The following is a 27,995-nucleotide window of genomic DNA, read 5'->3' as shown; positions in this document are numbered from 1 at the left end:
CTGACAGACAGACCGACAGACCGAAACAACAGACGGACAGACCGCCGCTGCCGTCGCTGCAGTTTTTTTCTGACGATGAGAACAGACACACCTGCCCACGAGTCCACAGAGGCAGCACGAAAGCACCAACCGTCCAATAAAAACATGACCCTGAACTTCACCTTCACACAAACTGATGTGGCAGATACACGATTTTCACATACTGAGAAACTCTTCTCTCCTCCTGCCTCCTCCTCTTCATCTCCCCCTTTCTCCTCCTCTTCCCTTCACTCTTCCCACTTCTGTTTCTCCACTTTTCCTTCACATCATCTGTTCATGTCCTCGGGACAAAACGCCATCTGTTTTATTGAAACAACACCAGCCAGGTCACACACACACACACACACACACACACACACACACACACACACACACACACACACACACACACACACAGAGTGGAGTCCCGCTTGGCTATTTATAGAAGCTGCACTTACTTCAATAGCTGCTAATAATAGACTGTTGTGTGCATGTTCCAACAGAGTGTGGAGCAGTGATAGGGTGAGTTATAGATGATTCACCTGGAGACAGACAGAGAGACAGACAGAGAGACAGACAGAGACAGACAGAGAGACTGACAGACAGACAGAGAGACAGAGAGAGAGAGACAGACAGACAGACAGAGAGACAGTGAGACAGACAGAGAGAGAGACAGCGAGACAGACAGACAGACAGACAGAGACAGAGAGAAACCGAGAGAGACAGAAAGACAGAGAGAGAGACAGACAGAAATTAGACATTACTCTGTTGCAGCAGTGATTTGTTTAAGATGACGAATCGCTTCAGGATTAAAATGTATTATTTACACATATTTTATATTATTAATGATACTGAGTTTAAAGAGTCTGTGACTGTTTGTACTGTTGTCTGCTGAGGACAGACAGTGAAGGCTGCAGGTGACTCTCTGGGCTGCAGGAGACTCTCTGGGCTGCAGGAGACTCTCGGGGCTGCAGGAGACTCTCGGGGCTGCAGGTGACTCGGGGCTGCAGGTGACTCATAACACCTGTCACGGTTGTGAAGGCCACTAGAGGGCCCGGTCAGGAAACAAGCACGTGATGTTTTAAGACTCTGAACTAATGGCGGATGCCGTGCTGACAGTCTCTTTATCGTTCAGGAGACGTCTAAACGTTAGAAACCAAAAACTCCTGGCGAGTTAGTTTGCAGGGAAAAGTGTGGTGAACCGCCTGAACGTGAGCAGCGGCGTCTGTTTCCTGCAGATCAAAGCAGGAGAGGCTGCCGCCGCCAGCGGGGAGATCTGACTGAAAGCAGCCAATCTGGGAAGCATTCATCACATGAATTAATTGGAAATGAGCACGCGCGCACACACACACACACACACACACACATTTTAAATGTGGCAATTAAATTTGAGCTGAGCACACAGCCTTCGATTAATATTGTAAATGTCATATGAATAATAAATTAAGTAGCCTTTGTGTGTGACGTCACATCTCCTTCCTGTTTCCTTCCTGCTTCCTGCAATAAAAGTTCTCCTCTTCCTCACAGTGATGATGCTGAACCTGATGACCCGCTCAGTCCAGGGTTGCAGCAGCGATGACCTCTGACCTTTGACCTCCTCACTCCGACATGCTGCTTGAACTGAGGCTCGTTCTGTCTCGCAGGCGGATTCATAAACAGCGTAGGTGAGTTTATTTATAGCAGGTGGCGAAATCAGGGCAGCTTCTATAAATAACTCGGAGGAACTCCTCCTCTGTGTGTGTGTGTGTGTGTGTGTAATATAACAACAGTGATTTCCTGTCGTCCTTGTTGGGATAAATGAGAACAGCAGAGAGTCGACATCGTGAGTTCAGATGTGCTGTAAGTGACAGAAACCACAGTGAGCGAGACGTGACGAGTCTAAATCAAGTCTCAAGTCATTTGAAACAAGTCTCGGGAAATTCAAGTCATCGACGACAAGTCCAAGTCAGATCATTTAAGATAAGTCCAAGACAAGTCTCAAATCTGTCGTAGCAGGTCTCAGGTCAACCCTAAATCAAGCAAGACAGTTAACTAGTTAACAAGTTCAAGTCTCAAATCAGTCCAGAACAGTCCCAGTCAAGTCTCTAACTGTCAGGTCTCAAGTGGTTTGTGATAAATCCGAGTCTAGTCTGAGATCATAAGAAAACAAGTCCAAGTCACGCCTCAAGTCCTACACCTCAGTGTGTAAGAGCTGGTCTCATGTAATTTAAGGCGAGTCCTAGTCTCAAGTCTGCCGGAGCAGGTCTCAAGTCAACTGTGGAGTCATCTGTCAATGCTTGAAACACTTGAATCTCTCTCTGCGGTCTGTTTTCTCAAAGGGAGCCACCTGGTGGTTGAATAAAGGTTTAACCAGAACAAATCATTAAAATGACCTAAAACTCAGGTTTCAGGTCACTGACGGATCGTCCCGTCAAATCAGCGAAGACGAGTCACGAGTCCTCAGTGGTAAACTGCAGGTTTGACCATTAAAATGACGCCAATCAAACATTTTTCATTCAAAGCTGCATAAACACAAAGATGAGACCAGGAAGTCACACCGAGTCTTCGGAGTCACGACTCAAGTCCAACTTTTCAGGTGTCATCTCGTGACTTCAGTGTGAAGTTTCATGTCTACAACTGTGGGACACGTGTACCAACTCGAGTTCAGCGCTGTTGTTGTGCTCTGTGCTTCGTTTTTTTAATCGACAGCGTTTTGTCGGTGAGTTAAACTGCTCGTGAAAACACGAAGAGTGAAACTATAATCCAGAAGAACGCCTGTTCGGTTCCACTTTCAGCAGCAGGAAAAACAATCGAGGCTTGAAGGGAAATGTTGTTCGGTCGAGACTAGAAATCCTGCCGCAAACAAATTAATACGACAGGAACTAAAACCCGATAACCGTGCTGTGGAAACGCTGCGTTTCCCACGGTTGACCAAAAAGTTGCTGCTGGGTATCAGAAAGAATAAGAAGTGGACAGATAAGAAGTCTCATAAGCGCCTGTGAGGAAGAAACATTTTCCTAAAATAAAGTCTACATCTCGCCTGATGAGGAGTTCAGGCTCCCTTTGTGTCTCTCTCTCTCCTCATAATAAGGAGCTTAGATTCAGTTTCCGGACCTTTCAGAGCTGCAGTGCAAAGTGACATCACACCCCGGGGGGCTTTGTGTGCGTTTGAGTGAATCTGCGTGGAGCAGAGATGCGTTCGAGTGCCAGCAGATCGTGGGAACATCGGTGGCCGCGGGGCAGATTGGCGGTGGGATGCTGGACAGATAATTTCTGAGTCATCGTCTTAATGAAGACCACTGAGCTGTGAATCCGCGGAGCCACCAGGCCCCCGCCGCGCGCCGCTGCGTTAACAAACGCTGTCAAACGCAGCAAAAGAAGCAAAGAAACGAGGCATCGAGGAACGACTTCCTCCATCGTCCATCGTCAGATTCTGAGGAAGAAAAGAAACACCTCTACCTTTGCCGGGATTATTTTTGTGCACAATCAAAAGTGTTGTGAACTCATCCGCCGCCCTGCAACAGGCCGTCAGACGAAACACGACAGCAGAGGCGTGAAGCCGTGATAACTGTCGTCCCTGACATGCTGCCTCCTGCAACTGGAACTTAAAAATAAGCCACACAAAGATGAGATTTATACTTTACCAGAATCATGTTTTGCTTTTTATAAGACAGAGGGTCAGATTAGCATCCCCTCCACTGATGAAGAGCAGCACGCAGCCACTTCCTTCAGCTTATCAATGAGATGCATCTAAGATGGGTCCAGCTGTGAAACACAGCAACTTAAAAAGAAGGATCCACAAAGTCTGTAAAACCCATCGAACAGAGCCGAGGACAGACAGAAAAACTCTGATTAATGGGTTACAACTGTGACAACTGACCCTCCCACCAGCAAAACCTGCAGAGTCTCACAGGCTCAGCCATCCAGATGTGTGAAACAGCTGCTGACGGGTTCCTTCATCCCACCTGCTCGACTTGCAGGTTTTCTCAACGACATCACCGTCGCTGCTAACTTAACTCCTTTTCACGCCAGCAAGCTTCAGCCTGAAAGAACAGCCGGCGGCGGCGTTGTGCTGACAGTGAACGCATCACTGAGCGCTCTGCGTCCTCTATGGCTGCGAGGCCGGCCGCTAACTGCGCTAACAACAGCAATGCTAGCTCTCCTCTTCATCAGCTTAGCCAATTAGCATAGCCTGTTTCCACTGGTGAGAGGGAAACGAGCTACGCTACGCTTCAGAGGAGTCCACACACACACACACACACACACACACACACACACACACACACACACACACACACACACACACACATTCACTTCCTGGGGACTCACTCTGACCTGATCCTAACCTTAATCCAAGTCTTCACCCTAAAATGTAATGATTTGTGTTATGGGGACTCCTTTTGTCCCCAAAAGGATGGCAAGTTCCCACAGTGTGAGTAATACACACACACACATACACACATGCACACACAAACATACACATACACACACACACGCACACACACACACACACACACACACAGCCCCAGGAGCCCCTGCTGGTTCGCCTCAGCTCTGTTTTAGCGCTTCTGGCTGAATTGGTTGGTTTTGCGGTTGCTGATGATGAAGATGAGCCTGAGGTCACTCTGACAGCCTGCCTGCTCTCCGTGTTCGCGGATGCATGAAGTCCAACACGCCTCCAACCAGCAATCACATGACTTCTACCACATGGGAAGGGAAGGCTGTGAGTAAGATCGTTCATGTAACTGTGTATTTTTATATTGTTGGATTATTATTTAGACGGAAGTAAAGAATCTGAGAGCTCGTTCCACCGCTGAATGTTGAAGGAAATACTGTGTGTGTGTGTGTGTTTGTTCACGTGTGTCAGCCGTACGTGAATGTGTGTGTTTGTGTTTGTGTTTCCATCACACCTGTCAGGTGATCTGTACGTCAACACAGGACCCGGCAGACATTCAACACTCTGCACCTGGAAACATACAGCGACGCCTGTGTGTGTGTGTGTGCGTGTGTGTGTGTGTGTGTGTACGTGTGCGTGTGTGTGTGTATGTGTGTGTGTGTACGTGTGTGTGTGTGTGTGTGTGTGTGTTTCAAGGCCATCACATCAAATCAGTAAAGCGAGAACACAAAGATGAGAAATCATTTTCACCATATTAGGAATAATCTCCGTCCAGTTTAACGCACTGATAACGTAAATCACATGAGCGTTCACACGCCGCCGTTTGACATCGACCTTCGGCGTCATAGCTGCTAGCATCGACAACAAGCTACGCCTGTACTTCATTATGCATGTTGAATGAACTGCTGGGCTGATGTCTTTTAATTTCCTGCAGAAAATGTCACATGATTGGAGCCTGACGAATCAGGGAAGGACACGTCGTGACTGAAAAGACCCAATCAGGAAGTGTCTAAAGGTTTATGTCCTTGTTTCCAGAGGTCTGCATTTCTGCCCGCCCAGACTATAAAACCGTGTTCCCAGTAGTCTCAGTTTTAGGGGTTCAAACGTTGCGAGTTAGCGTGGATGCTAGGCGCCAACGCAGCAAAAGTTGCGGGTTTTAAAATGAAAATGTATGAGCGTGGACGTAGCTGTTGAACATAGCGCAGCATTTAGCTGCTACAGAGCCTGATATTTCCCTCAGGAGCCGGAGGAGACCAAACACAGAGCTCAAAGAGAGAATACTGGACTGACACAAACACGACTCCACATGAATCATCATGTCCAACATATCAGCGTAAAAGGTGAAGACATGTTGATGTTTCGTTCATTAATTGTTTCTGCTGAAAGCAAGTGGAGCTAAAACCAGATGAGCTCATCCACCAGCTGCACTTCCTGTCTCCCCCCTCAGCTTGAGATGATGGTTTCTTTTATCCAGTGAAGCAGAAATACCAACAAACATTGTGATGTCCTCTGGTTTACTTCTTCCTCTGTGTGTGTGTGTGTGTGTGTGTGTGTGTGTCAGTCGGTCGGTCAGGTTCTGCCTGCAGGCGACCAACAGGAAGTGGGACAGGAGAGGAATGAAAGGAGAAAGAGAGGATGATAGAAAGACACACACACACACACACACACACACACACACACACACACACACACACACACACACACATCCATCAGTCACACTTCATCGCTTCAAATGTGAAACATTCATTTTGTGTTTAGAAGAGAAAACAGAGAAAGTGAAGAGCTGCTTTATTATTATCATTATTCTGTAGTCACACACACACACACACACACACACACACACACACACACAGGAAGATGCTGCCAACCAGCCTGTCAGATGCAGCTTTTAGAGAACCACTCGATGCCAACACACTCAGTCAGAGGGCCGAGGTTTCACCAGCTCAACCAGTCGCAGTAGCTGAATGATTTCATCTAACAGCCTGATTCCAAACAGTTAATGACTGTAGAAAACATCAACACACAGGATGAGATCACCTGCTGATCCTTTGTGACATAAACTCACCTGAAAACAGCACAAAGTCAATATATTTAATGTTTGTCAGCTTCATTGATTTCTGTAAATATCTGCTGATTCTGAATCTGATGCAGCAACACGTTTCAAACACGCTGTGACAGGAGCAACTAAAGACTGGGAAAGATGTGGAACGCTCCAAAAACACCTGTTTGGATCATTCCACAGGTAAACAGGCTGATTGGTAACAGGTGAGAGTATCATGACTGAAAGGCTCAGTGGTTCACAGCGAGGATGGAGCGACGTGATTGGATAAAGAGATGAATACCTGGACTCAGGAACACTTCAGGAAACAGTTTGATTGGAAATGACTGATTCTGGTTTTATTTGTTTTAAGAGTTCAGACTTTTTTTAAGTTCAGACCTTTTAGGAACATTTGACTCAGGAGATGAAGATGATCTGAACGGAGCTCTTTCAGCGGTCTGGATAATGATTGCTGCTATTCAGCAGCAGCCTGACGCTTCGCTGCAGAGGAGCATAAAGGCCGGTCGCCCCCCGGGAGGCCTCGGCCATGAAAGAGCCGATGAAAGGAAAAGACGGTCCAGCTCTCCGCCTTTCAGAAAAACTCAACATGGATTTAATGCGTCAACACGGAGCCTGCAATTACTGAAGCAATCCATCAGGCGGGCCGAGAGGAACGAGTGCAGCCATGATTCAGAGCTTTGAGCACGAGCAGCTGCAGGAAGGAAGGAAAAACTCAACAGAACTCCAGGAAAACGGAAAAGTTCTCACTTCACAGGATTATTCTGGTCGCTTCTCATGATTCAGCTTAATAAGCCATAAATCACCAGCCGCTGCCGGCTGAACAGAACCACAGAACTGCAGCTGCACCGCCCTGACCTCCACACAGTGAGGGGGCAGTATACTCCATCAGAGCTCCACACACACACACATTTCACGTGACCGCAGCGTGTCGCTGAGCTCTGGAGAAACTGTGACGCTTCGTCCTCAATTTGAGTTTCTCACAGAAACACAGAGAAGCAAAATGTCAGAAAACACGAGACGACTTCAAGTTTTAATGTCTGAAAAGTGATTTTTCTAACGTAGCTGAGAAATAAAAACCCAACTTTTTGAATGAAGCAGAGCCGTTTCAGCAGGTTTATGTTGTTAAATTGATTCTTTCTGTTCTTTTATATTTTCTGATCCAGACAGACTTTCATTCAACGCCCACATTTACATTAAACAGAACTTTTTTAAAGCTTTTATCTCCACTAAACGTCACAAAACACAAACACTTAGACGACAACTGAACTGAACTGAACACAAACCAGGTAACCTTTGTGTTTTTTACTGTTCAGAAATACTTTGATGTGGACTTATGTCAGAGGTTTGTCTTTGGATAACTGACACATGTAATATCTATATATCTATATCTATATGTACATTTCTTTTTAACGACCTCTGACCTCCTCACTTCTGGTTGCTTGTAAAACCTGCTGATCTGGGAACTGGTTTATTGTCCCATCACTCTCGCTGTGAGTCGGCCTGGATGGCAGCGCTGGCTAAGTGACTAAAATGCAAATGTACTGACCACCTCGACCACTGCAGCCGCAGTGCAGCAGACGCTGCCTTCAGCCATTCCTGTGGCTTTTGTGAATTTTAACCTGTTAGGCTACAAACGTCACTAATTTCTTTTCCTTTCCTTCGTTTTCTTTTTAAATGTTTTTATTTTAACTACGATGCTACGGGCAACAAAAGAGCGAAAATCATCCATCCATAATGTTTTTACATTAAACCAGCCATGTCCAAACTGATTCCATAAAGGGCCGTGTGGCTGCAGGTTTTCATTCCAACCAAGGAGGAGCACGCCAGGCTGGAATCAATTAATCAGCTGATCTCACTTTTCAGCTGATAACTAAGAGATCCCTTGATGTTGATTGGTTGGCCTGGTGTGCTCCTCCTTGGTTGGAATGAAAACCTGCAGCCACATGGCCCTTTATGGAATCAGTTTGGACATGCCTGCATTAAACCATCGCGTCTAACGTCCAGATCAGCTGATCACAGCAGGTTCGTTTTGGCACGTTAGCAAATGAAAACTATGTTTTCCTGTAAAAACTGAGACGGAAGCTGAAGGTGATCGTCTAAACATCTGGAACAGATTTCTGTGCTTCCTGGTTTCTCACTGGATGCAGTTTCATGTGTGTTCATGAATCAAACAGAGATCAGGGATCAGGGAATGATCAGTCGCTGTGGCGACCTGACCAGGACACAACAGTTTCTAGAAAAGGTGTTTTCACATCTTCTGTGATGTGTTCAGGGTCCAGTAGGAGCACAGAGCGCTGGCAAACATCCAGGGAAGAAAAAGGGAACCTTGTGTAATCATGTGACGCTCGCCCTCGGACACACATCTGCTTCTCAGCCGCGCACTCGCCCTCTTCCTGCTTCGCTGCACTCAGGTGAAGGCGTTGCCGCTGTCAGGAGGAAGATGAAGTCTCCCCCTGACACCTCCTGTCTGACTCATGAAACATCGTGGGCTCTGATTGGTCGGGGTCTAATGCGTGACTCCATGACAACGTCTCTGACACACTGACCGTGTGGAAACACAAACACATTCTCAAACTGGACTCCACTGGTTTAATGGATGCAGCAGCCTCTTGGCTGGCGCGTAAATTACCCACAATGCAACTGAATCACCCGCAGATTCAGTGTGGGAGATTCAGGTGCGTTGTGCTAGCAGCGGCTAATGTAGCCTTCAGCCACAGAGGTCTGCTCAGCTCACTTCTCTCTGACTCCACACCAACAGATTTGCTTCAGCCTCCCCGTGGAGACGCTGAAGAGACTCTTTAAGCTGCTTTTAAAACACTTACGGCCGTTATGGTCTGTGTAAAAGCACCAAAAACAGAAACATGAGGCTGAAACCGTTCCATGTCCAGTCCTAATTAAGGGCAGAAGTCCCGGTGAGGATATTTCTGTTTTTCGAGCCCGAGCTGAGACCAGAACTCCTCTCCATCCATTTGGAGCGTAACGGTGCGTTGGCAGATTTCCACCGTAACAGCACCGGCTGTGGTGCCAGTAGTGATGAAGAGGCCGATGCATCAGACTGGGCCAGCGACAGTGACATTTCCTACAGCCAGAACTAACCCAGATACTGCTGTTAGTGGGTCTGTGCATACCGCAGGTCTTCATCACTGAAAAACACTCGCAAATACGTGAGGAGGGACTCGATCCTGCTGAGAAAATCATGTTTGTTTAACATCAGATTTTAAGAGGCGCTCACAGATCTGCAGAGAAACTTTTCAAACCTACATTAATGAGTTGATTTCACCATTTCAAGGCAAATAAATCATTTTTTTTCAATCACAGTCTGAATTTGTTCCGACTGGGATTCAAACCTTTGACTCATGCTTCGACAGTCGAACCCTCCCCAGTGAGTGGAGGTGATGGACCAGTGTTCAGAATGCATACAGCACATTTAATTGTTGCATCCCTTCACCCAGCTGTGAACCTGCAGTCAGCTGTGAGGGATAATTTGGCACAGGCGCAAATCTAACACTCCTATCAGCGAGCACGGAACGGCCGAGGCAGCATCCAGCTTTTCAATTAGTGTGACACACACACACACACGCACACACACACACACACACACACACACACACACACACACACACACACACACACGCACACGCACACACAGTACCGCAGGCTGCAGCTGACTGGCCTCCTGTATAAACTGTCCAAACGCGCCTGCTGCTCCGATGACTCATGGGCTGTTGAGTGTCGGTTGTTTTTTCGTTGCTTCGCTCTGTAACTCTGTAACGTCTTCAAATGGCAACGCAACCAAATCCACAAACATGTTGCACAAACAGAGCGACGTCATCGGCGAAAGCCTGACAGCTTCATTCAGCTTAGCTCTGATGTGGAGACAGACACGCTCTCTGCCGCATCGCCTCGTCTTTGACCTGAGGAGACTGAAGGTGGGAGGTTTCCTCGTTCAGGCTGGATGTTCGATTTTCAGCTTTTTCACGTCGCTCACCTGTTGCCAGGTAACCTGATTCATTGTGAGATGTTTCACCAGCTGTCGTCTTTTAGCACAACTTCTTAGCATCAAATTCTAAATCAGGATATCTGGCCTTTCCAAAAACACGTGACATGTCGTCTTTGAGCTATTTTTAATGAAATAATGTCGATGTTCTGCACATCATCACGTTCTGTTTCTATTTACATTTCACACATCGTCCCAACTTTTCTGTACAGCTGTACAATTAAACTGCCTTTTATAGATCTAAAGTGTTTTCCTTTCTTTAGCTGTATTAACTTCACTTAGAGTTTAATTGTTTCATACGATAAAACCTAAATTTGTTGAAGGAGCCAGTAAATTTCTGGTTATTTCAACTAATATCAGCCTTATTGTTTTAACTCTTTGGTTTTACTAATATCAGCCTTGTATATTGTTGCAGGTACAAGCTGCACGGCTCCTTATCGAACGTGTTTTATTTAATATCGCCAATAATAAACCATTCAGGTCCAGTGACATGCACAGACTTTTTGAAGGGCAGGGGCGAAAAGGAAAAAAAGGGCACATATAGCACATCCTCGCCACTGAAGAGGGCACTTTAGCACGCGTTTTGGCTCCCAGGGGGCACTTTAGCACGCGTTTTGGCTCCCAGGGGGCACTTTAGCACACGTTTTGGCTCCCAGGGGGCACTTTAGCGCGTGTTTTGGCTCCCAGGGGGCACTTTAGAGCGCGTTTTGGCGTCCAAGAGGGCACTTCAACACATGTTTTGGCTCCCAGGGGGCACTTTAGCACGCGTTTTGGCTCCCAAAGGGCACTTTAGCAGCAGCACACCTTTACAAACGTTCACTGCTGTGAAGGTGAAGAGCCACACCTGTGGAAATATTCAGTGAAAACAAGCTCACACGACTGCACACGGCATTAACATCCACAACGCGGTGCTGCGACACCCCCACCCCTTTAAATACATCGCTGTGCTTCGTCTCTTCACTTGTCATTGAGGTCATTGAGGAAGGCAAACTGTGTCCACTCAGACTGGTAACTAACGTGAAAACAGTTTCTACACCCAGCAGACGCAGAGCAACACGATCGCTCATGTTCGTGTCACCTGATGAACGTCGGTCCGGTCTTCTCCCTCTTTTAGCTCCGTGTTTGGTCTCCTCCAGCTGCTGAGGGAAATATCTGCTCTTTAGCTGCTAAATGGTGGTCTGTGCTCTGAGTTCTGAGTCTGTCTGAGACTGAACCTGACAGGAAATGTGCCAGAAAACCAAAACTAGCAGCTAAAAGGGGCTAAAAAGGGGCTTGAACCCTGAGAAACTCTGTCACAGTCACACACACACATAATATCAGATAATCCCTGATTAAGGGGTTTTTGGACACATTCTGCTTAATTAGTTCATGCAGATGCACAGACTCAGATCTGGGTTTTAAAGGTGTTTTCCAGGATTTCACCGTGGAGAGCGATTGCAGCCCCACATCATGTTTGTGTGATCAAATTTGACGAGATTATGTGAATGTTAATAATCTAATATTATATATTATTATGTGAAGTTTATTTTGTTCAGGTGAGAACGATGACATTCATCACCTGAAAATGTGTCTGGCTGCTCTAACGAGATGATGATGATGATGATGATGCAGCTCATTAGGAGCTGATCTCAGCTGAGCCTCCAGCTCGCCTTGTTTTATTAGATTTGGAAACATTATTCAGCATTACCATCCGCAGACTGTGTCGTGTCATCGGTTCAAGTAAGAAACGCAGTTTATCTGTGTTGCGTTCACTGTCTTTGTCCTGTTTAACCTCTCTGTTCATGCTGCCTTCAAGTTCTGTTTAGGTTCAGGTCATAAAATCTGATTCAACGTTAACCTGAACTTGGCAAAGCTCACAGTGATGATCAAAGAAATCTCTCTTCGAGGTTTTCCTGCACTATTTTTCACACTTTTTGTGCCTTTAAAAAAATCCCAGAAAACGGAAATGCAGGAAAAAGCAGCTGTGGGTGGTTTAATGTGTTTGAACAAACGGCCGCCGCTGGTTTCCTCTCCTGCTCCCGCTGTATGCGATGAGTGACACACACTGGAGAAAACTCACTAATGTGACCGTTTTCCATGTTTTTCTCCCGAGGCGTTCTCTGTGTGACACGTCAGACCCGAGAAGACGACAGATCCCTTCACCTGCCGCCGGCGGACGAGCCGAGAGCAGCGACGGGCGCTGCTCGCTGGTCTGAGCGGTAAAATCTACTCATCAGCGTTTCCACTGACACACCAGAGAAGTCGAACCCTCAAACATGTAAAAAGCCTAAAACGCTGCTTTCTGGTGAAGCAGAGACACGTTTCTGTTCGGGTTTCAGCTTCTGTCAAACTGGAGGACAAACCAGAGTGTGTGGGAGATAAAACCCCGCCAGCGCTCCTAAAAAACATCTCCAGTGAAAAAGAGGCGAAGCATCCAGATGAGTAAGAGGAGTGGACCAGACCATTATCAGAGGAGGAGCCACATGTGACCGGAGCTGGCTTCATTCAGTCGAGTCGGCCCACATACACACATAACCGCTAATATTCATCAGCTGGTTGTATAACATCAATATGAGCCTCACTCTTATGTTTCTGCATCGCTGCTCACGTGTTTCAAACCTTTGGATCTGAGGGCATAAATATAGGAGCTGACACTGATGAGTGTTTTCAGTGATCTGGAATGTAAATCCTGACTGACGCCAAAACAAACCGATGTCTTTGAATGTGACAGCGATGAACATCTTTTGTTTGTCGGGCTGATGATAATTAACAGTTTCGAGGTGTTAATTTGATGATTTGTTATTGCAGGTTTACTTCCTGTCACACGTCTGATTCATTTCATCGCCGCCGCGGGAGAGACCTCAATGACAACCAATCGAACACAGACGTCCAATCAAACTCGAGCAAAGACGAACGTCCTCTGACTTCACAGCGTGAAGAGCTTGTGTAAAGGGACATTTCGTCACATTCTGTGCGTGGATAGTAAATGTAGTGAGCTGAAGCAGTAACTTCCTCAGTTTGTGCTGAGAAAGCTGAGCAGGTACCAGGATGCATTGCGTTCCACGTTGCCTGCGTTGCCGCGCAGCTATGACTGCAGCACAGCATTCGGTGGTCTCTTCAGTATCCTGAGGACCTCCAGCACGCCTCTGTCCGACTGAGGAGAAAAACTTTCGTGCACAACGATGCGGTTTGCGTTGATATCGGAGGGAAATGTGAGCAGCGTCGCTGTTCTCAGGGCAGCTCGGGTTCTGGATCTGAGTCAGCCAAACCTCTGTAACCTGCCCCTGGTCATGACTGCTGCCATTTTTAAAGGATAACTTTAGTTTTTTACAACCTGGACCTTATTTGTAGCATTAAATACGACCATTTACTCACCCAGACAACTTTGGTGGCATTTGGAGTCGTTTTGAAGAAATTAGCCCCAGAGGAGCGGCGCGTATATCCGTATAATGCGAGTACTCGGGGCATCCATGCGCAGCCTCTATATAACGCATAATCTGCAGAAACTCGTTCATATTCCAATATTTAGTTATGATATGCTGGTGCTATTCCCCTCTGAGACGGCGGTCGGCTAGTTTAGCTGTAGTTTGGCACAGCTATGCTTCGTTATCGCGTATTCGTAGCCGACCGCCGCAGAGTCAGCCGTGTTGTGGCTGGCTGCTTGCAGCGTTCGGTAATGACATCATCCACGTCAGAGGTAGTTGTCTAGAGACGCCGGATGTTGATAACATGCCACCACGGGCTCAGAGGGGAATAGCACCAGCATATCAGAACTAAATATTGGAATATGAACGAGTTTCTGCAGATTATGCGTTATATAGAGGCTGCGCATGGATGCCCCGAGTACTCGCATTATACGGATATACGCGCCGCTCCTCTGGGGCTAATTTCTTCAAAACGACTCCTTTAAGTTATCCTTTAACTGTTGGAAACCAGAAGGAGGTTCTGTGTTTAGCAGCTTGTTGCTCCGGCTGCCCAGAGGTGGAGGTGAAGCTGGAGCTTCCCTGACAGCAACTACGTCACTGCAGCAACGTGGAATTTATTTATTGCTCCAGTTGACGACATTTACCATCAACGCTGACCGATCAACATCCACATGAAACGCTGTGAACTTCCCCTTTAAAGACCCCGATCACGTTCTTGCTCCTCAGAGGATGAACCTTTAACTGACCTCCCCCACCATCAGGACAAACTTTACATTTTTGTCTCTGAGATTTATAGAACAGATGAATTATTAAGCTGTTGTTAGGTCGTTAGTTGTGGTTGTAAAGAGCACTGCAGCCTCTAGGGGGCGTCAGCAGGATTTTACACTGACTGATTATTTAATCATTGGAGGATTTATATGATTGATCAGTCTTTGATTCGTCTGTTTATCTATGAAATCTTTAGCACTTTAATAAGAACAGATGTCACTGAATTAGTTCTGTGTGTTTTGTAATGTTTTCTTTGTCTTACCTGATGATGTCATCGTTGTGTCCCAGGTAAAACCTCTGGCTGTGCTCTCTGGTGTTGTAAACCACACCGACCCCGGCCACGAAGTACACCACCTCCTTCCCGGCGGTGTAGTACAGGTTATTCCGGCACTGGTGGCCCCGGTACCCGTAGACCCAGTCCAGTCTGAGCCGGCAGCCCGGGGCGCTCCGGTCCGACATGTTGACTCATCTGACGGGACACCGCGTCCGGTGGTTCACTCCTGCTTATTCTGCTGGCTTCAGATCCTCCAGCCCAGAACGGAAGAGGGTTAACCGAGATTCATCAACTCACAGTTTCCTGACGGCTCAGTCTGACGGAAAAACGACTCTTTCAAATAGTTTTTATTCTGTTTTACCTCGTTGGTTCTCAGATTCAGTGAGTTCAAGTTTTCTTTGATTCTTCGTCTTTCTTCTTCTCTTTAGAAAAAGTGTGAAATTAAAGAAGTCAAACAAGTGCACGTGATGAAAATACGAGCAAATTCATCGATTAGTCGAATATCAAATTCAGAATAATCAACACTTTTGTCAGATATTCCGGTCTGTCTTCATTCAGCGGACAGGAACAGAGAGGCTGGATAACTGATGTCTCCCTGCAGGTTCTTCCTCCATCTGATGTTAATTCACAATCATCTGAACTCGTTAAATCATATTTTACTTCTGTAGGAAACAACTCTGGAACAAAATCACTTTAGAAATTAACTTCTGTGGTAATATTTCCTGACACAGTGTCTGTGACAGAATCCTCTTCTTCTTCCTCCTCTTCCTCTTCTTCTTCTGTGGTGTTTCAGCTCTTCTCTCTGATCATGTCTCTGCAGTGTTTCACAGTTTCGCTTCCACCTTAAATCCAGCTGTGACTGCTGATCACAGCAGGTGAATCACAGGACACGAGCTCTTCACCCTGCCATCATCATCCTCATCCTCATCCTCATCCTCATCCTCATCCTCATCCTCAGGGCTGCTGCTCAGTGAGAAACTGTTTCAGTCCTACACAGAGATTCTGCACTTGGATTTATTAACACTCCTTAAAGGACAAACAGTGTTTTATTGATCTGTACAGGAAGTTTATATCGATCCCATCATGCTTTACGGTGAAGATGACGGGCTTACTTTAGCTTTTTGTTTCTACAGGAGCGCGCGCTGAGCCCCATCCATGACCCCCACCTCAGCCTGGATCATTTACTCCACCTTCAGACGCACTGGAGCTTCTTTTCTTTCCCAAAATGAAAAACAGAAACAGAAGAAAGATCCGCCCGCGCCTGTAAAGTTCAAAAAACACCCCCCCATGGAGACAAAAACAGCAACACAACTGATGGAGGATTCTGCTCCTGGAAATATAATCCCCCCCTCACACTAATCCGCGACCTCGGCACCAGCCATGGTTACTACAGCTCGGCTGCTTCCTCTGCTGACTCCCCCCGGTGCTCACATCCTCCCCCCCGAGGAGCGACGCACGGCGCGGGAGGTGGAGACGGTGCCACCGGAGGAGGCTCACAAACCCATTCACAAATCTGTGCGGGAGTAAAATCCAGCAGAGTCAGGAGGACAGGATGTGTAATAATCCAGAATAAAGGATGCGGATTACTTCCACTGTGGAGCAGAGAGAGAGAGAGCGACACAAACAAGTGTTTAATCACCGCAGATGAGCCAACTTCAGCGGGCAGAGGAGGGGAGAAGCCCCGGCTTCACACCGCAGCATCCCGGCCGGATGACGGGAGAGCAAAGTCCTGATTCCCGGCAGGAGGAGAGAGCATCCTCCCGCTGCAGCCGAGCCCCTCCACCCACAGACAGGCAGACAGACAGACAGGCGAAGTGACAGACAGACGGACTCAGCTCATCAGTAAAGCGGACTTCAGACGCCTAATGGAGACCGAGACCCTCCCCGACCGCCGAGTCTCATCACTGTGATGTTTTCTCGCTCGTTATCGGACTGACGAGCAGCAGCATCAAGTGAGCACACAGCACATCCTCACACAGCGTTTCCGGTATGGGCCCTAAAAAATAAAAGCCCCCTGTGTCAGCAGGAGGTGATGCACGGCTGCACAGCCTCGCGAGGAAAAAGGTTCCCTCTGGACCGTCCAGCTGGTCCACAGAGCCAATATCCAGGAACAAGACCTGAAGGAGAGTCAGCGGTAGAAAGTAACCAAGTACATTTACTCAAGTACTCTACTTACACTCATACAGAAATACATGAATGATACATGGTATCATAAGCTGGCCAAAAGGAGGAGATAGAAGCCACAGATATCAAGACTAGAAAGCTCCTCACCATGCACGGATGGTTCCACCCCAAATCCAGCACCCTGAGGCTAAACACTAAGCCGAAAGAGGGAGGCCGAGGGCTAATGAGCTTCAAGGCCACAGTCCAGGATGAAACATCGAAAACTTGAGAACACATCGAAGAAATGGCCCCGAAGGATGAACTGCTGAGTGAATGTCTCAGGCAGCAGAACCCTGATAAGTGTGTATAGGAGGAGGAGCGGACAACCTGGAGGGACAAGCCCCTACATGGCATGCACCACCATCAGATAGAGGAAGTGGCTGATATCAAGAAATTCTACCAGTGGCTGGAAAATGCTACATTTTTACCTAAAGTATGCACACAATGTGGAGGTGCTAATTTCTACCTGCAGACTGAATGCAGCCTGAGAGGCAAAGAACAGGGCTTAAAGTGTGGAGTCACAGCAGGTCCGCAGCTCTGAGTGTGTGTTGATGCCTGAAGGCGACTCAGATGAAAGAAGCAACATTTTTATGATGGTCTTTCTTCTCTTAGTTAGATTACAGGAGACGGCCAGATGGACGCTGCTGCTTAGACAGAACTGGAACGATAAGGGAGACGACCCCTTAGACTCACCTGCTGACCCTTTAGAGGGCCCGACCCCTCGGTTGGGCACCACTGGCCTAAACTAGCTAACTGTATATAAAGTAGCTGAAAGTGTCTCCACCTGCAGCAGCTCCAACAGTAAAATGCTGCTAATAATCAATCAAAGAAATTTCATTATAGAACACGTGATGTCTTTTTATTTCTGATACAGGATTATTTAGCTGATAGTATTTATGCATCATTTTAAATGGAGCATAACGATGACTGTTTTTTTGAAGGTGAAATCTCTTCACTTCCGGTCTTATTGTGGTGCTTTTGACAGCAGCTCGGACTCGGGAGGTAACCATGACGCACGGAGAGAAAACACCCCTGCTCCGCTGGAGAGGACGCACGGCCGCAAGGGATTGTGGGACTCGGTGTTTGTTCTGTTCGTCGTCATTCACGTGTTTTTTATAGCGAAGAAGTCAGACCGGAAAAAAACTACAAATCCCAGCAGCTGCGGCGGAGGAGCTGTCCGCGGTGCTGAATGAGGAACCTGTGGGAGAGAAAGTTTGACTAAAACATTTCAGGACAGGTGAAATTAAAGTGTCTCACATTTAAATGAAACATGAAATCTCATAAATTAAAGCAAAACAAAAGAATAAATAGAAGCACAGAAACCAAAGAAGAAGAATTAGTTTTTAAAAACTGTTTATGAATAAAGCAAACAACACAATAAGGCAATAAAAATGTGTTTTTATCAGTAATAGTATAAAAGTGTTGATTCAGGTTAATTTCGCCTGCAGACTGATGAGTGAGTAAAAAGAGTTGGAGCTGTGGGCCCCAAACCTTCAGGGGCCAAAACTGTAAATAAAACTACAACTAAAACAGATGAGAAATGTAGAAGAGCCTCCGAACAAGAAGAACACGACGAGGACCTGAAACGTGTTAAAATGCTAAAACTTTCATTGAGATCTTGTGATTTTGTGTCAGTTGGATCAGTCAGAACCAGATTTTGAACTTTTGGTCCACTTCACAGTTCAAGCTAACATCTGTCTTCCTCTTCTGCCAAACATCAGAAATCACACGACAGGAAGTGACAAAGACGTCAGACTGTCAGAGGACTGAGCAGCTGATGATCAGCCGTCATACCAGCAGTGTTTCCTTTGTTTCTAACGAGTTCCTGCGAGGTAAGACTGTGGGCTGAAGTGCTCCTGCAGAGGATCACAGCGACTGTTTGTGTGGGCTGATCTGGAGTCTTCTCCTCAGGAGTAATAATCATACCCAGCAGACGGGTTTAAACCCTCCACGCCTCGGAGTGGGTGGATTCGATAAGAGGATCTCCTGAACGACACATCAGCTGCTGTCTGACGTCTCTAAAACCTCTGAGGGCTTTTGTGTTGTGAGATGTTCTTGTTATTTTGTCCACTCCCTCTATCTGCTGTAAACTGTGCAGAATCGATGTGACGACCGTCAGTCAGGGACGTAAAGTAAGTCAGGTTTAAATCCAGGACTTCAGTTGGTTTATCGTGGTCTTTATACTTGTACTAACATAACCTGAATACGTCTAATACTGTTATTGCTCTGAACTCACCTGCAGACACCTGAGTGCTGGTTAGAATGTGATTGGACAGAGTAGACTCGTTCCTTTTCACACATCTGTATCATCATATGAATAAAGCATCACATTCAGGGTTTCTGAACGTGTTGTGACAAACATTCAGCAGCTCAACCGGCTGCAGCCTACTGGTCATCTGACGCCACCTTGTGGCCAAAAGACACAAAAACACTGAGTTCTTTGAGGCAAAGTGAAGACGTTTGAAGGATGAAGAGTTGTACGAGTCAGCTCAGTCTTTGGCTGGCTGGTGATGTTTATTGATTCAGTATGGATGGGTGGAGGAAGCATCTTCTCGCAGACACTGATGTGATCCATTTCAAAACTCATTAGATTATTCTGCTAGTTCAGAATTAAGAAATAAGCTTTTGCACATCAAACCCGTGACATGTAAGAGAACTAAACTTGCTGAACATCATCGTGTAAAATCGCTTTGGTCAGTGAGTTCCACCGTCACCAGTTTTTAAAATGATTCGATGAGCTCAGTAATTTTTTAATGCAGATTCAACATGTGTAAAATGATGAAGTTTTGTTCCTTCTGGAGTTTATTTTTGAAAGCTGAGATTATCCCTCGGACCAGGAGGTGGCAGCAGAGTCAAAGCGACCTGCAGCAGTGAAGCTTCACGAGCTAAACATGTTCTCCTCTGTTCCATCTTACAAATAACTTTTCAACAGCTGACTCACCAGATGGACATTCAGCACTGTTTGTACTGGTTTCCTCTGGTTTAACTGGAAACTCAGAGGCCTGTTTGTCCTTTTAGAAAGTAAAGTACAGACTTTCCATGATGGGGACGCAGCCTGGAGCTGGACTTCAGGAGACACCTTCAGTCATCTGCATATAAAAACATCACTACACTACAACTTTAAATCATTTATATAGACAAAGAAAAGCGGCCCTAGAACACGACCCTGAGGTTTTAATACAGATGATGCTGCGTTTGTTCGTGAGGACTGACTCCAGGTCAGTTCCCTCACAAACAGACTTTGATCTGCTGCTTCATGTTAGCTTTTCAAAAAACAGCTAAAAACTGATCTTTCATTTAGCTTTCCATCCTTATTATCGTGATCAAGTGGGTTTATCTGTTAGCTGCACGTGATTTCTTTCTTGTAAAGCACTTTGAGCTGCAGTTCCTGTGTGAACATTTATTATTATTATCATTTAAAATAATAGATCAGCTTTTTGTTCACTAGTTAAAGCAGAATCCAACAGCACAACCTGTAAAAATAATAATAATCACATTATCTGTCATGATTGAACAGCTCAAGAGTGTAAAATATTATTTCACTTCTCAGAAATACATTTAAAAAAATACAAGAATTTAAACTATAAAATAAACCTATGATCTGGTCATTAGCATGTGATTTTCTCCTGATGTGTTTGTGTTTGTCAGTGAAAGTCTGTCTGTTTTAAAGCGTTCTTATAGAAACACATCAGCACTTTAAACGAGGTTTTCTCAGTTCGTCTCCACATGATTCAGAAATAACTTCATGTTCCTTTAACAGAGTCTGTACAGTGTGTGTGTTTAATTAAACACTGTCACACACACACACTCTGGGCCGTTTGGATGTGATGAGGTTTGAAGGGAACAGTTTCGCCGGTCTGAAGCTCGATGTTCTGCCTCCACCCAAACAAACACAGGTGGAGCAGATGGACTTCAGTTTGTTCAGCTCAACATACCGAACGTTTACATCGCAGAGACTCGGCAGCTGTGTGTCTTTCAGGAAAACCTTCTGGTGATTCAGGCTCAGTTTTGCAGGTCTGCAGGTCCAGTTTCAGGCTCGACAGCTTACTGTGAGAAACTGTGACCTCTGACCTCTGACTTATTCTGATTTTCTCCACAAAGATTGATATGGAGGAGGGCAGGACGCTCAGCTTGTCAGTGATGTGTCATGTGACAGTCAATAGACCTCACAGAACATGAAACAGCCTCTTCAGAATGGGATGGATTCCTCTGTCCAGAACGACTGAGATCAACAGTAGAGAAAATAAATGTGGCTGTTGGGGTCAGAGCCATCAGCGTTAGAAGCAGTCAGCGCCGCCCGCAGGTGATTTGTTCATTTCTCACTGAGGGACGGTCTGAAATCTAACTCTCGAGTAAATCTGTGGTTGTGTCTCCCTTTAAATATCCAGTTCCAGAGGGGGTTTGGTCTGTGGTGGTTTTATATTACAGGAATACTACAGGCAGCAGCAGCAGCAGCGTGCCTCTATGATCCTCTCGCTGTGACTACATGTGGCCTCCTCACACTGTGACCGTCAGAGGATACAGCCGACTAAACAGTGCAGGACTGACGAATGTACAGCATGAAGTTTGGAGATTATCGATCCAAATGAAACTGACAGAAGGACATCAGCACCAGATTCATCGACACACAGCGAGACGGCTGATACTTCAGAGACAAATGAGTCAACACATCTGCTGCTTCGCTCGCTCTGCTAGCAGGTGATGGAGGGGGTGGATGACATCCACCTCATATCTCCTACTGTGCCCCTAATGCTCTCTTTGTCTTTTTACTGTGTTCAGCAGGATCCTCCATGAAGTCGCAGGTGGACAGCAGCTGATAATTCAAGAGCTTTTTTTCAGGGCCAAATAAATTTTTATCCATAATATAGATATTTTATTCATATCGAGCATCTGAGCTGCTTGATGAGCTCGTGTAACCACGCTCAGTCACACTCTGTCACTGGCTGTATTATTTTTAAAGAAGTCGAGAAGCTGAAGTGTCTTTTTTCATGCAGTTTATTATCCGACCTGGTAAATATGAAAACAGTCTGGTCAGCGAGCTCTGGCGTCTCGTGCACAGCACACTAAAACAGGAGCAGCACATTCATTTAGCTAATGCTACTGGATAGCTAGCATACAGAGTATCTCAAACCTCAAACTCCTCGGTAACATCCTTAACGGAGTAGTATGAAGTATCCCTCACACATTCTACATCCAAGTAGTTTATACTACCTATACATTTATAGAATAAACAAGGGTTCATTATACCAATAACCATTTATTTGCCCGCGCTGTGCACGACAACCTACCTCAAGCACGCCTCTCAGGAACTGACAGTGCTACACCGATCCGGTGGCAGACTATAGCTCCCGAGGGGGGCGCTATTGAGCCGATAACAATTAAATAAATAAAACCAATTACAGCAAGTGGAATAATTTGACATTTATACCCTGTTACACTCACAGGTGACGATTCGCAGGTGATTCAGGAGGATGTTATCGATCATTATTAACTTCACAGAGGAGAAAACAAACAGAGTCTGATTCATTTTAAAAGCATTTTAATGGCTTTTTGCACATATGTAACAGAGATGGGGAGAAGTCTACGGGTGCAGATCCAACTAGCAGTGACCCCTGGTCCACATCACACTCAATACCTCACCTACAAACCCCGGCCCTGCCCACCCCCACCCGAACCCGCCCGCCCCCATCGTGGCATTGTTGATTGTGCAATATGAAGAAATATCTTGTTACTATGGTTACAGTGACAGAGGAATGCACACTATATTTATCAAACTGCCAGAGAATGTAGCAAAAAGAAAAAAAACAAAAACAAAACAGGAACCATTTCAGGACCAATCACAGAGTGAAGAGAAGCTTCAGGTGCTGAGCCCCACCCGCCCAACCCCACCACCAGCTGTGCAAAAACAAGCGCACCCACCTCTCACGCTCTGGGGCTCATTACTCCAGCCGTGCCTCCACTTTTCCTGCTCGGTACGGAAGTTAATTAATGACAAAATTACACGTGAGCGAAAAAACAAATTCAAGCTTCAGCGAGGCAGATTTTCAGAGAAACGTCTGGATTTGTGGCTCAGTTTTAAAATCTAAACTCACCTTTTCTGACGGCAGATTCTGAGAGATGTGGAAACGAGCATCTATAGAACGTGTCCAACAACCTTTTATTCTCCCTGATTATGAAATCCATCAAACCGTCCGACAGACGGACGATCGATTGTCAGGTAACTGTCAGATCTGGTGAAAGTTTGGCCTGTTTGAAAAGCAGCAGCGACAGTCAGGGTTAAATTTGGGCTGAACCCGACCAGTGTCTGCCTACATCCCCCAAACCAGCTCATTTTGACATTTTGAAATGTATGTATTATGGTATTTGCAGGTGCTTCAGGGCCAAATAACAAAATTAAGTGTTTTGGCACACAAGTTAAACATATGACCAAAACTCCAGCATGCAAAGTCAAAGGAAGAAACAATAAGAAAGTCACAACCCTGCCACTGAAACTTATTATCATGCTAACAAATCTGCTTCTGCATGCTCTCAAATCTCAACTCGCAGACGGATCACAGCTCAAATTCATCCTGTTGATTTTGTCATTAAAGAACTTCCACGAAGGCGAGCAACTCGGCGCCACCGTGAGGTCGGAAAAAAGTCAGAAATCTCAAAGAACGTGTGCTGAAGCCAACAAGCAAGCGGCCGTTATTCTGCAACATAACTCACTTCCAGTAAATGCTTTTTAGAACCAACTTACGTAACAGCAATGCTTAAAGTAACGTTGTTTTTATAGTACATCTACGTCTCCATACTTCAGACTAAATAAACCTCAGACAGAGTTTAACAGAAAATACAGACCGAAGGAAACAAAAACAGACTCCAGGTAACTAAGGGCAGAAGTAAATGACTCAAAAACGAGAAGTAGAAAATAAAACTTACTGGATGCTTTAAAGTTTGAGTTAACAAACATTCTTACTGGTCTTAGTTATTTATTCCCCCGTCGAGCTGGGCGGCAGCGGCTCCGCAGCTCCTTCATTTAGACTGTTGAGTGTACACGTCGTTAGGTTTTCAGGTAAAGAAAGTATTACTCAAATGAAGCTTATTATGGTCGGTAGATCTTATTATTAGTAGTAATAATAATCATAATAGGTGAAATTAAACACAGGTTTATTTTAACAGTTTGTTATACACAAGTTATACATACAGTTCAAAGCACCGCAGGGTAAAGCTCCAAATTACAGCTGCTTTCTGTGATGCTGCAGGAATTAGTCAGCACCAGAACAGCAGGATGGTGATTTGCACAGAATGCACAGTGCACTCAGGGGGCTTGTACTTCAAATCTCATTATTCTGCTCTTCAGGTTTCACTTTCAGCTCTTCCACACGTAGCTCAGATATTCAAAGGTGTGCGAGGTGTAATTTCAGAGGTTTACCCCGCCGTGGTCTCAGTTTTCCCCACTACAGAGGGATACACGTCATCTTGCAAAGACAAGGCCTCGCAAAAACTGAGGATGGACCCTAACAGGAACTACCTACAACTTCCCGAAAAACAAGAACAAAACAAAAAAACAAAAAAAAACTGAGACGAGTCGGGAGCGTAAACACAACCCACAGAAGGCAGCGGTCGACGAAAAGCCGGGACGATCGGAAAGCAGAGAAACGAAACGGCGGGAGATAGAAAACACAAATAATAGCAATAAGAATAATAAAGAGGAATATTCTGGGAGCTCCTCTACATCGAGTTGTTGTTCAGCGGCAAACTCTGGTTTTTATTTCTATGACAGCAGCTGCCTGAAGCGTTCGCAGACCCCGTCTCAATTCTCTTCCTTCGAGCCGATCTGGTTTTAATGCTTCTCCTGCTCCTTATCTTACAAAAACTGAACGGAGGATGCAGGCGGTGTGTCGCAGCTGTGCTGCTCTGAGCCGGACCGGACGGTTGATAGGCACAGAGTGGAGAGTTTTGGCTCGGAGCTTGCATGCTGGAGTCACGCTTTGAGAGGAAGAGGAGGAAGAGGAAGAAAGAACAGAAGGGAGGAAAAGTGGCTGTTTGGGATTTTATTTGACTTCGCAACTGCCGGATACTGTAGCAGCTGTCCAACTCTTCAATGAAAACTGCTCGTCAGGTCGTTTTTCCTCGTTGATTATCGCCTCTGTTTTAAATTATCTGCCAATTTCGGCCAGTTTGACAGTTCAGATTAAATTTAAATCCTTTTAGAAGAACATTGAATCACACTGTGAGCGTTATTCTGTTACAGTATCAGTTGTTACAGTATCAGTTGCTACAAGCTGATTCTAAATTGAGAATTCGGTCGATTGACATCTTCAACAAATATTTGACCAAAGACGGATCGATAATGAGGAGTGACCCCAAACAGCACCAGAGGGAGGAGGAGGAGGAGGAGGAGGAGGAGGAGGGAAGGAGCGTCTATTTCTTCTTGCTGAACAGACTGAAGCGTTTCTCCTTGTCTTTCTCTCGTTTGCCCGGGCTGGACTCGGCCGCCGCCGAGGCCACGGAGGCCGGCAGCGTCTGAGCGCGTGCGGCCGGGGCGGGCGTGCTATGGCTGCTGGGGGTGACCTCCGCCTTGTCGCCCGACATGGCGGCCGAGATGGCCGAGATCCACGTGTTCATCTCGTCCTGGAGGATGATGAGGAGGAGGGAGTGAGGGAGGGGTGAGGAGGAAGAGTAAGTGACAGTTAACGAGGAAACAGGAAACCATAATTAGCACCATAATTAGCATTTAAGAGGCAAATATTAATATTTAATGAGTGATTTAAAACAGACTGTAATGGCTGGAAGCAGATAGAAGAAGACGTGTTAATTAACATTCAGTATTAACGACATGATCATTCTAACATGATGCGATCACAGCTGTGTTCATGTTGTGATTCATTATTTGTTCATACAGCAGCGTCCAATCAGAGGAGCTATAGGAGAATTTATTTATTATCTATATACATATACTGCATACACCATCAGTAACTAAGTATTTAGAACTAACTAAGCAAAGTGATGCCAGGATATATGACTAAAATAAATACATATGTGAGTGCTGTTCAATGCTGAAAATTTAAAATAAATTCTGATTAATTTTCAAACAAATTAAAATATTTTTTATTTGAAAAAAAAAATTAGAAATAAATAATAGAAAACCCATCTTATACAAAAAGGCTAATATCTTATACAAAAAGGCTCGTATAAATACGACTGGAGCACAGAGACAATCATGTGACCATGTGACCATGTGATCATGTGACCACTGCGAATATAATAACAGAAATAAATCTTTAACTTACGTCATCTTTGGCTTGGAAGAGATACTCGTTCCCGTCCGTAATCCTGTCGAAGCGAGAGAACGTGTTAAATAATAATCTGCGTGAATGTTTACAGGAAGTTCACAGAACATCATTACACCTGCAGGACTCTGTCACGTGATTGGTTGATGAATTTAAACCCTCAATGAGCTTTTTTAGCCTCTTTTAGCTCCTGGTTTTGGTTTGACAGCACATTCACTGCCTGGTCCAGAATACACGAGTCCAGACCCAAAGCCCTAATGTGCCCCCCCTCAGACAAAGACCTTCTATCTGCGTGGGTGTGGACGGAGGAAGGGGTTTTGTAAGAACCATGTTGACGAGACGTTCTGGCGCTTAGAAATGTCAAAACAATCTTGACAATGATTCTCTGTCTTACTGCCGATGGGGGGGCAATTCTAATTCTAATAATTTAGGAAATGTAAACAGGAAGTATAACGTAGCCATGGCGGCAGTGAGCTAGCTGTGGGCTAATCACGAGCGCCACATTTTTAGTCTGTTCTGATTTGCATTTTGACACCATTAAAAGTCTGCTGGATGAGCTGTTTGCAGCGTATCCATGGATACAGACGACCATCACCGGATCGCTGTGATAAAACTTAAAAACGTGATGATTCTCTGGCAGGTCTGGACTTCCTGTCTATCACGTCTAAACAGAGAGACCGAACTGCGTCCTTTAAGCTTTCAGCTGCAGCTCGTCCTCATCAAACAGCCTCTTTCCATCATCAGGACTCACTTGAGCTTGAAGACGTGTTTCTTCTTCTTGTAGTCCAGCGCCACCTCGCAGACGGCGTCCTTCAGGCTGACGGGAATCTCGCTGTGGTAGGGGATCCCCTGACTGGCGCTCTTCTGGTCCTTGTAGAAACCCATCTCCTGCTGATTGATCACACAGTACACGTTGTGCCACGACCTGCGGAGACACGGCAACAGTCCCATCATCTGTTAGAAGCATCAACGGTTTCTAAACGTCACTTGGTTGAACTCTGGACTGTAATATTTCCATCCAGAGTTAAAGAACACCGAACACGAAAGCAGCAGAGTCGCTGGTCGTCTTTCAGAGGCCGCTGTTCTGCGGACTGACGATCACCTGACGGTTCCTACCTGCTTGAAGCCTTCTTGTTATGGCCCTCCCACTCGTGCTTGCGGTGCAGGAAGCCCTCCAGCTGGGACGTGGGAGCGTCCTGCTGGGTCTTGGCCGGCAGAGTCGCCGCTTGGCTGGCCTTGCCCTTGCGAGCTGCCCCGGGAGACCCCGCGGGGCTGGGCTCCGACACCCCGTTCACCACCTCGCCCCCTTCGGCGTTGTCCTGGAAACAGAGGAGAGAGACGAGTCAGAGGAGGACTGTGGGCGGACGCATCTCTCATACGCTCTTTTTTTTTAATCTTTCTCTCGCAGAAGCTGTAAATCAGGACTTTCAGAGCTGCAGCATGCAGAGCGGAGCAGAATCTGAGGCTGTGAGACACATCAAATCCTCTAAACTGCACCAGACTCCAGCATGAACACAACCTCCACTACCTCTGAATCTACTCAAACTCAAACAGCTTCAATCTGCAGCTTTCAAATCTCTCGTTTTCACATCAAACTGCAGAAAAAGACAATTTAACCTGCACGGGTTTAGATATTTTAAACGTATGGTAAGCAAACTAGAC

At 45.9% G+C, this 27,995-nt stretch overlaps 2 protein-coding genes across 3 annotated transcripts in view; both read right to left on the bottom strand.

The window, feature by feature from the left end:
• The window catches only part of LOC121613725 (echinoderm microtubule-associated protein-like 6), a 63,552-nt gene extending 48,472 nt beyond the window's left edge, over positions 1-15,080 (bottom strand). Inside the window, exon 1 of the mRNA XM_041947331.1 lies at positions 14,884-15,080. Coding sequence (XP_041803265.1) covers positions 14,884-15,080 — 197 coding nt within the window. The remainder of the gene's footprint in view (positions 1-14,883) is intronic.
• Positions 15,081-22,755: 7,675 nt separating this feature from the next.
• Positions 22,756-27,995, bottom strand: part of LOC121614350 (spectrin beta chain, non-erythrocytic 1) — a 97,626-nt gene continuing 92,386 nt past the window's right edge. For both annotated transcript variants that reach the window (XM_041948169.1, XM_041948168.1), the window contains 4 exons: positions 27,450-27,652; positions 27,085-27,258; positions 26,334-26,376; positions 22,756-25,674 (listed from right to left, as the gene is read on the bottom strand). In XM_041948169.1, coding sequence (XP_041804103.1) covers positions 25,465-25,674; positions 26,334-26,376; positions 27,085-27,258; positions 27,450-27,652 — 630 coding nt within the window. In that variant the 3' untranslated portion in view covers positions 22,756-25,464. The remainder of the gene's footprint in view (positions 25,675-26,333; positions 26,377-27,084; positions 27,259-27,449; positions 27,653-27,995) is intronic.

The sequence above is a fragment of the Chelmon rostratus genome, chromosome 11 (genome assembly GCF_017976325.1).
Source record: "Chelmon rostratus isolate fCheRos1 chromosome 11, fCheRos1.pri, whole genome shotgun sequence".
In the NCBI taxonomy this organism is placed as follows: Eukaryota; Metazoa; Chordata; class Actinopteri; order Chaetodontiformes; family Chaetodontidae; genus Chelmon; species Chelmon rostratus.
This window is presented reverse-complemented; position numbering and strand designations above follow the sequence as displayed.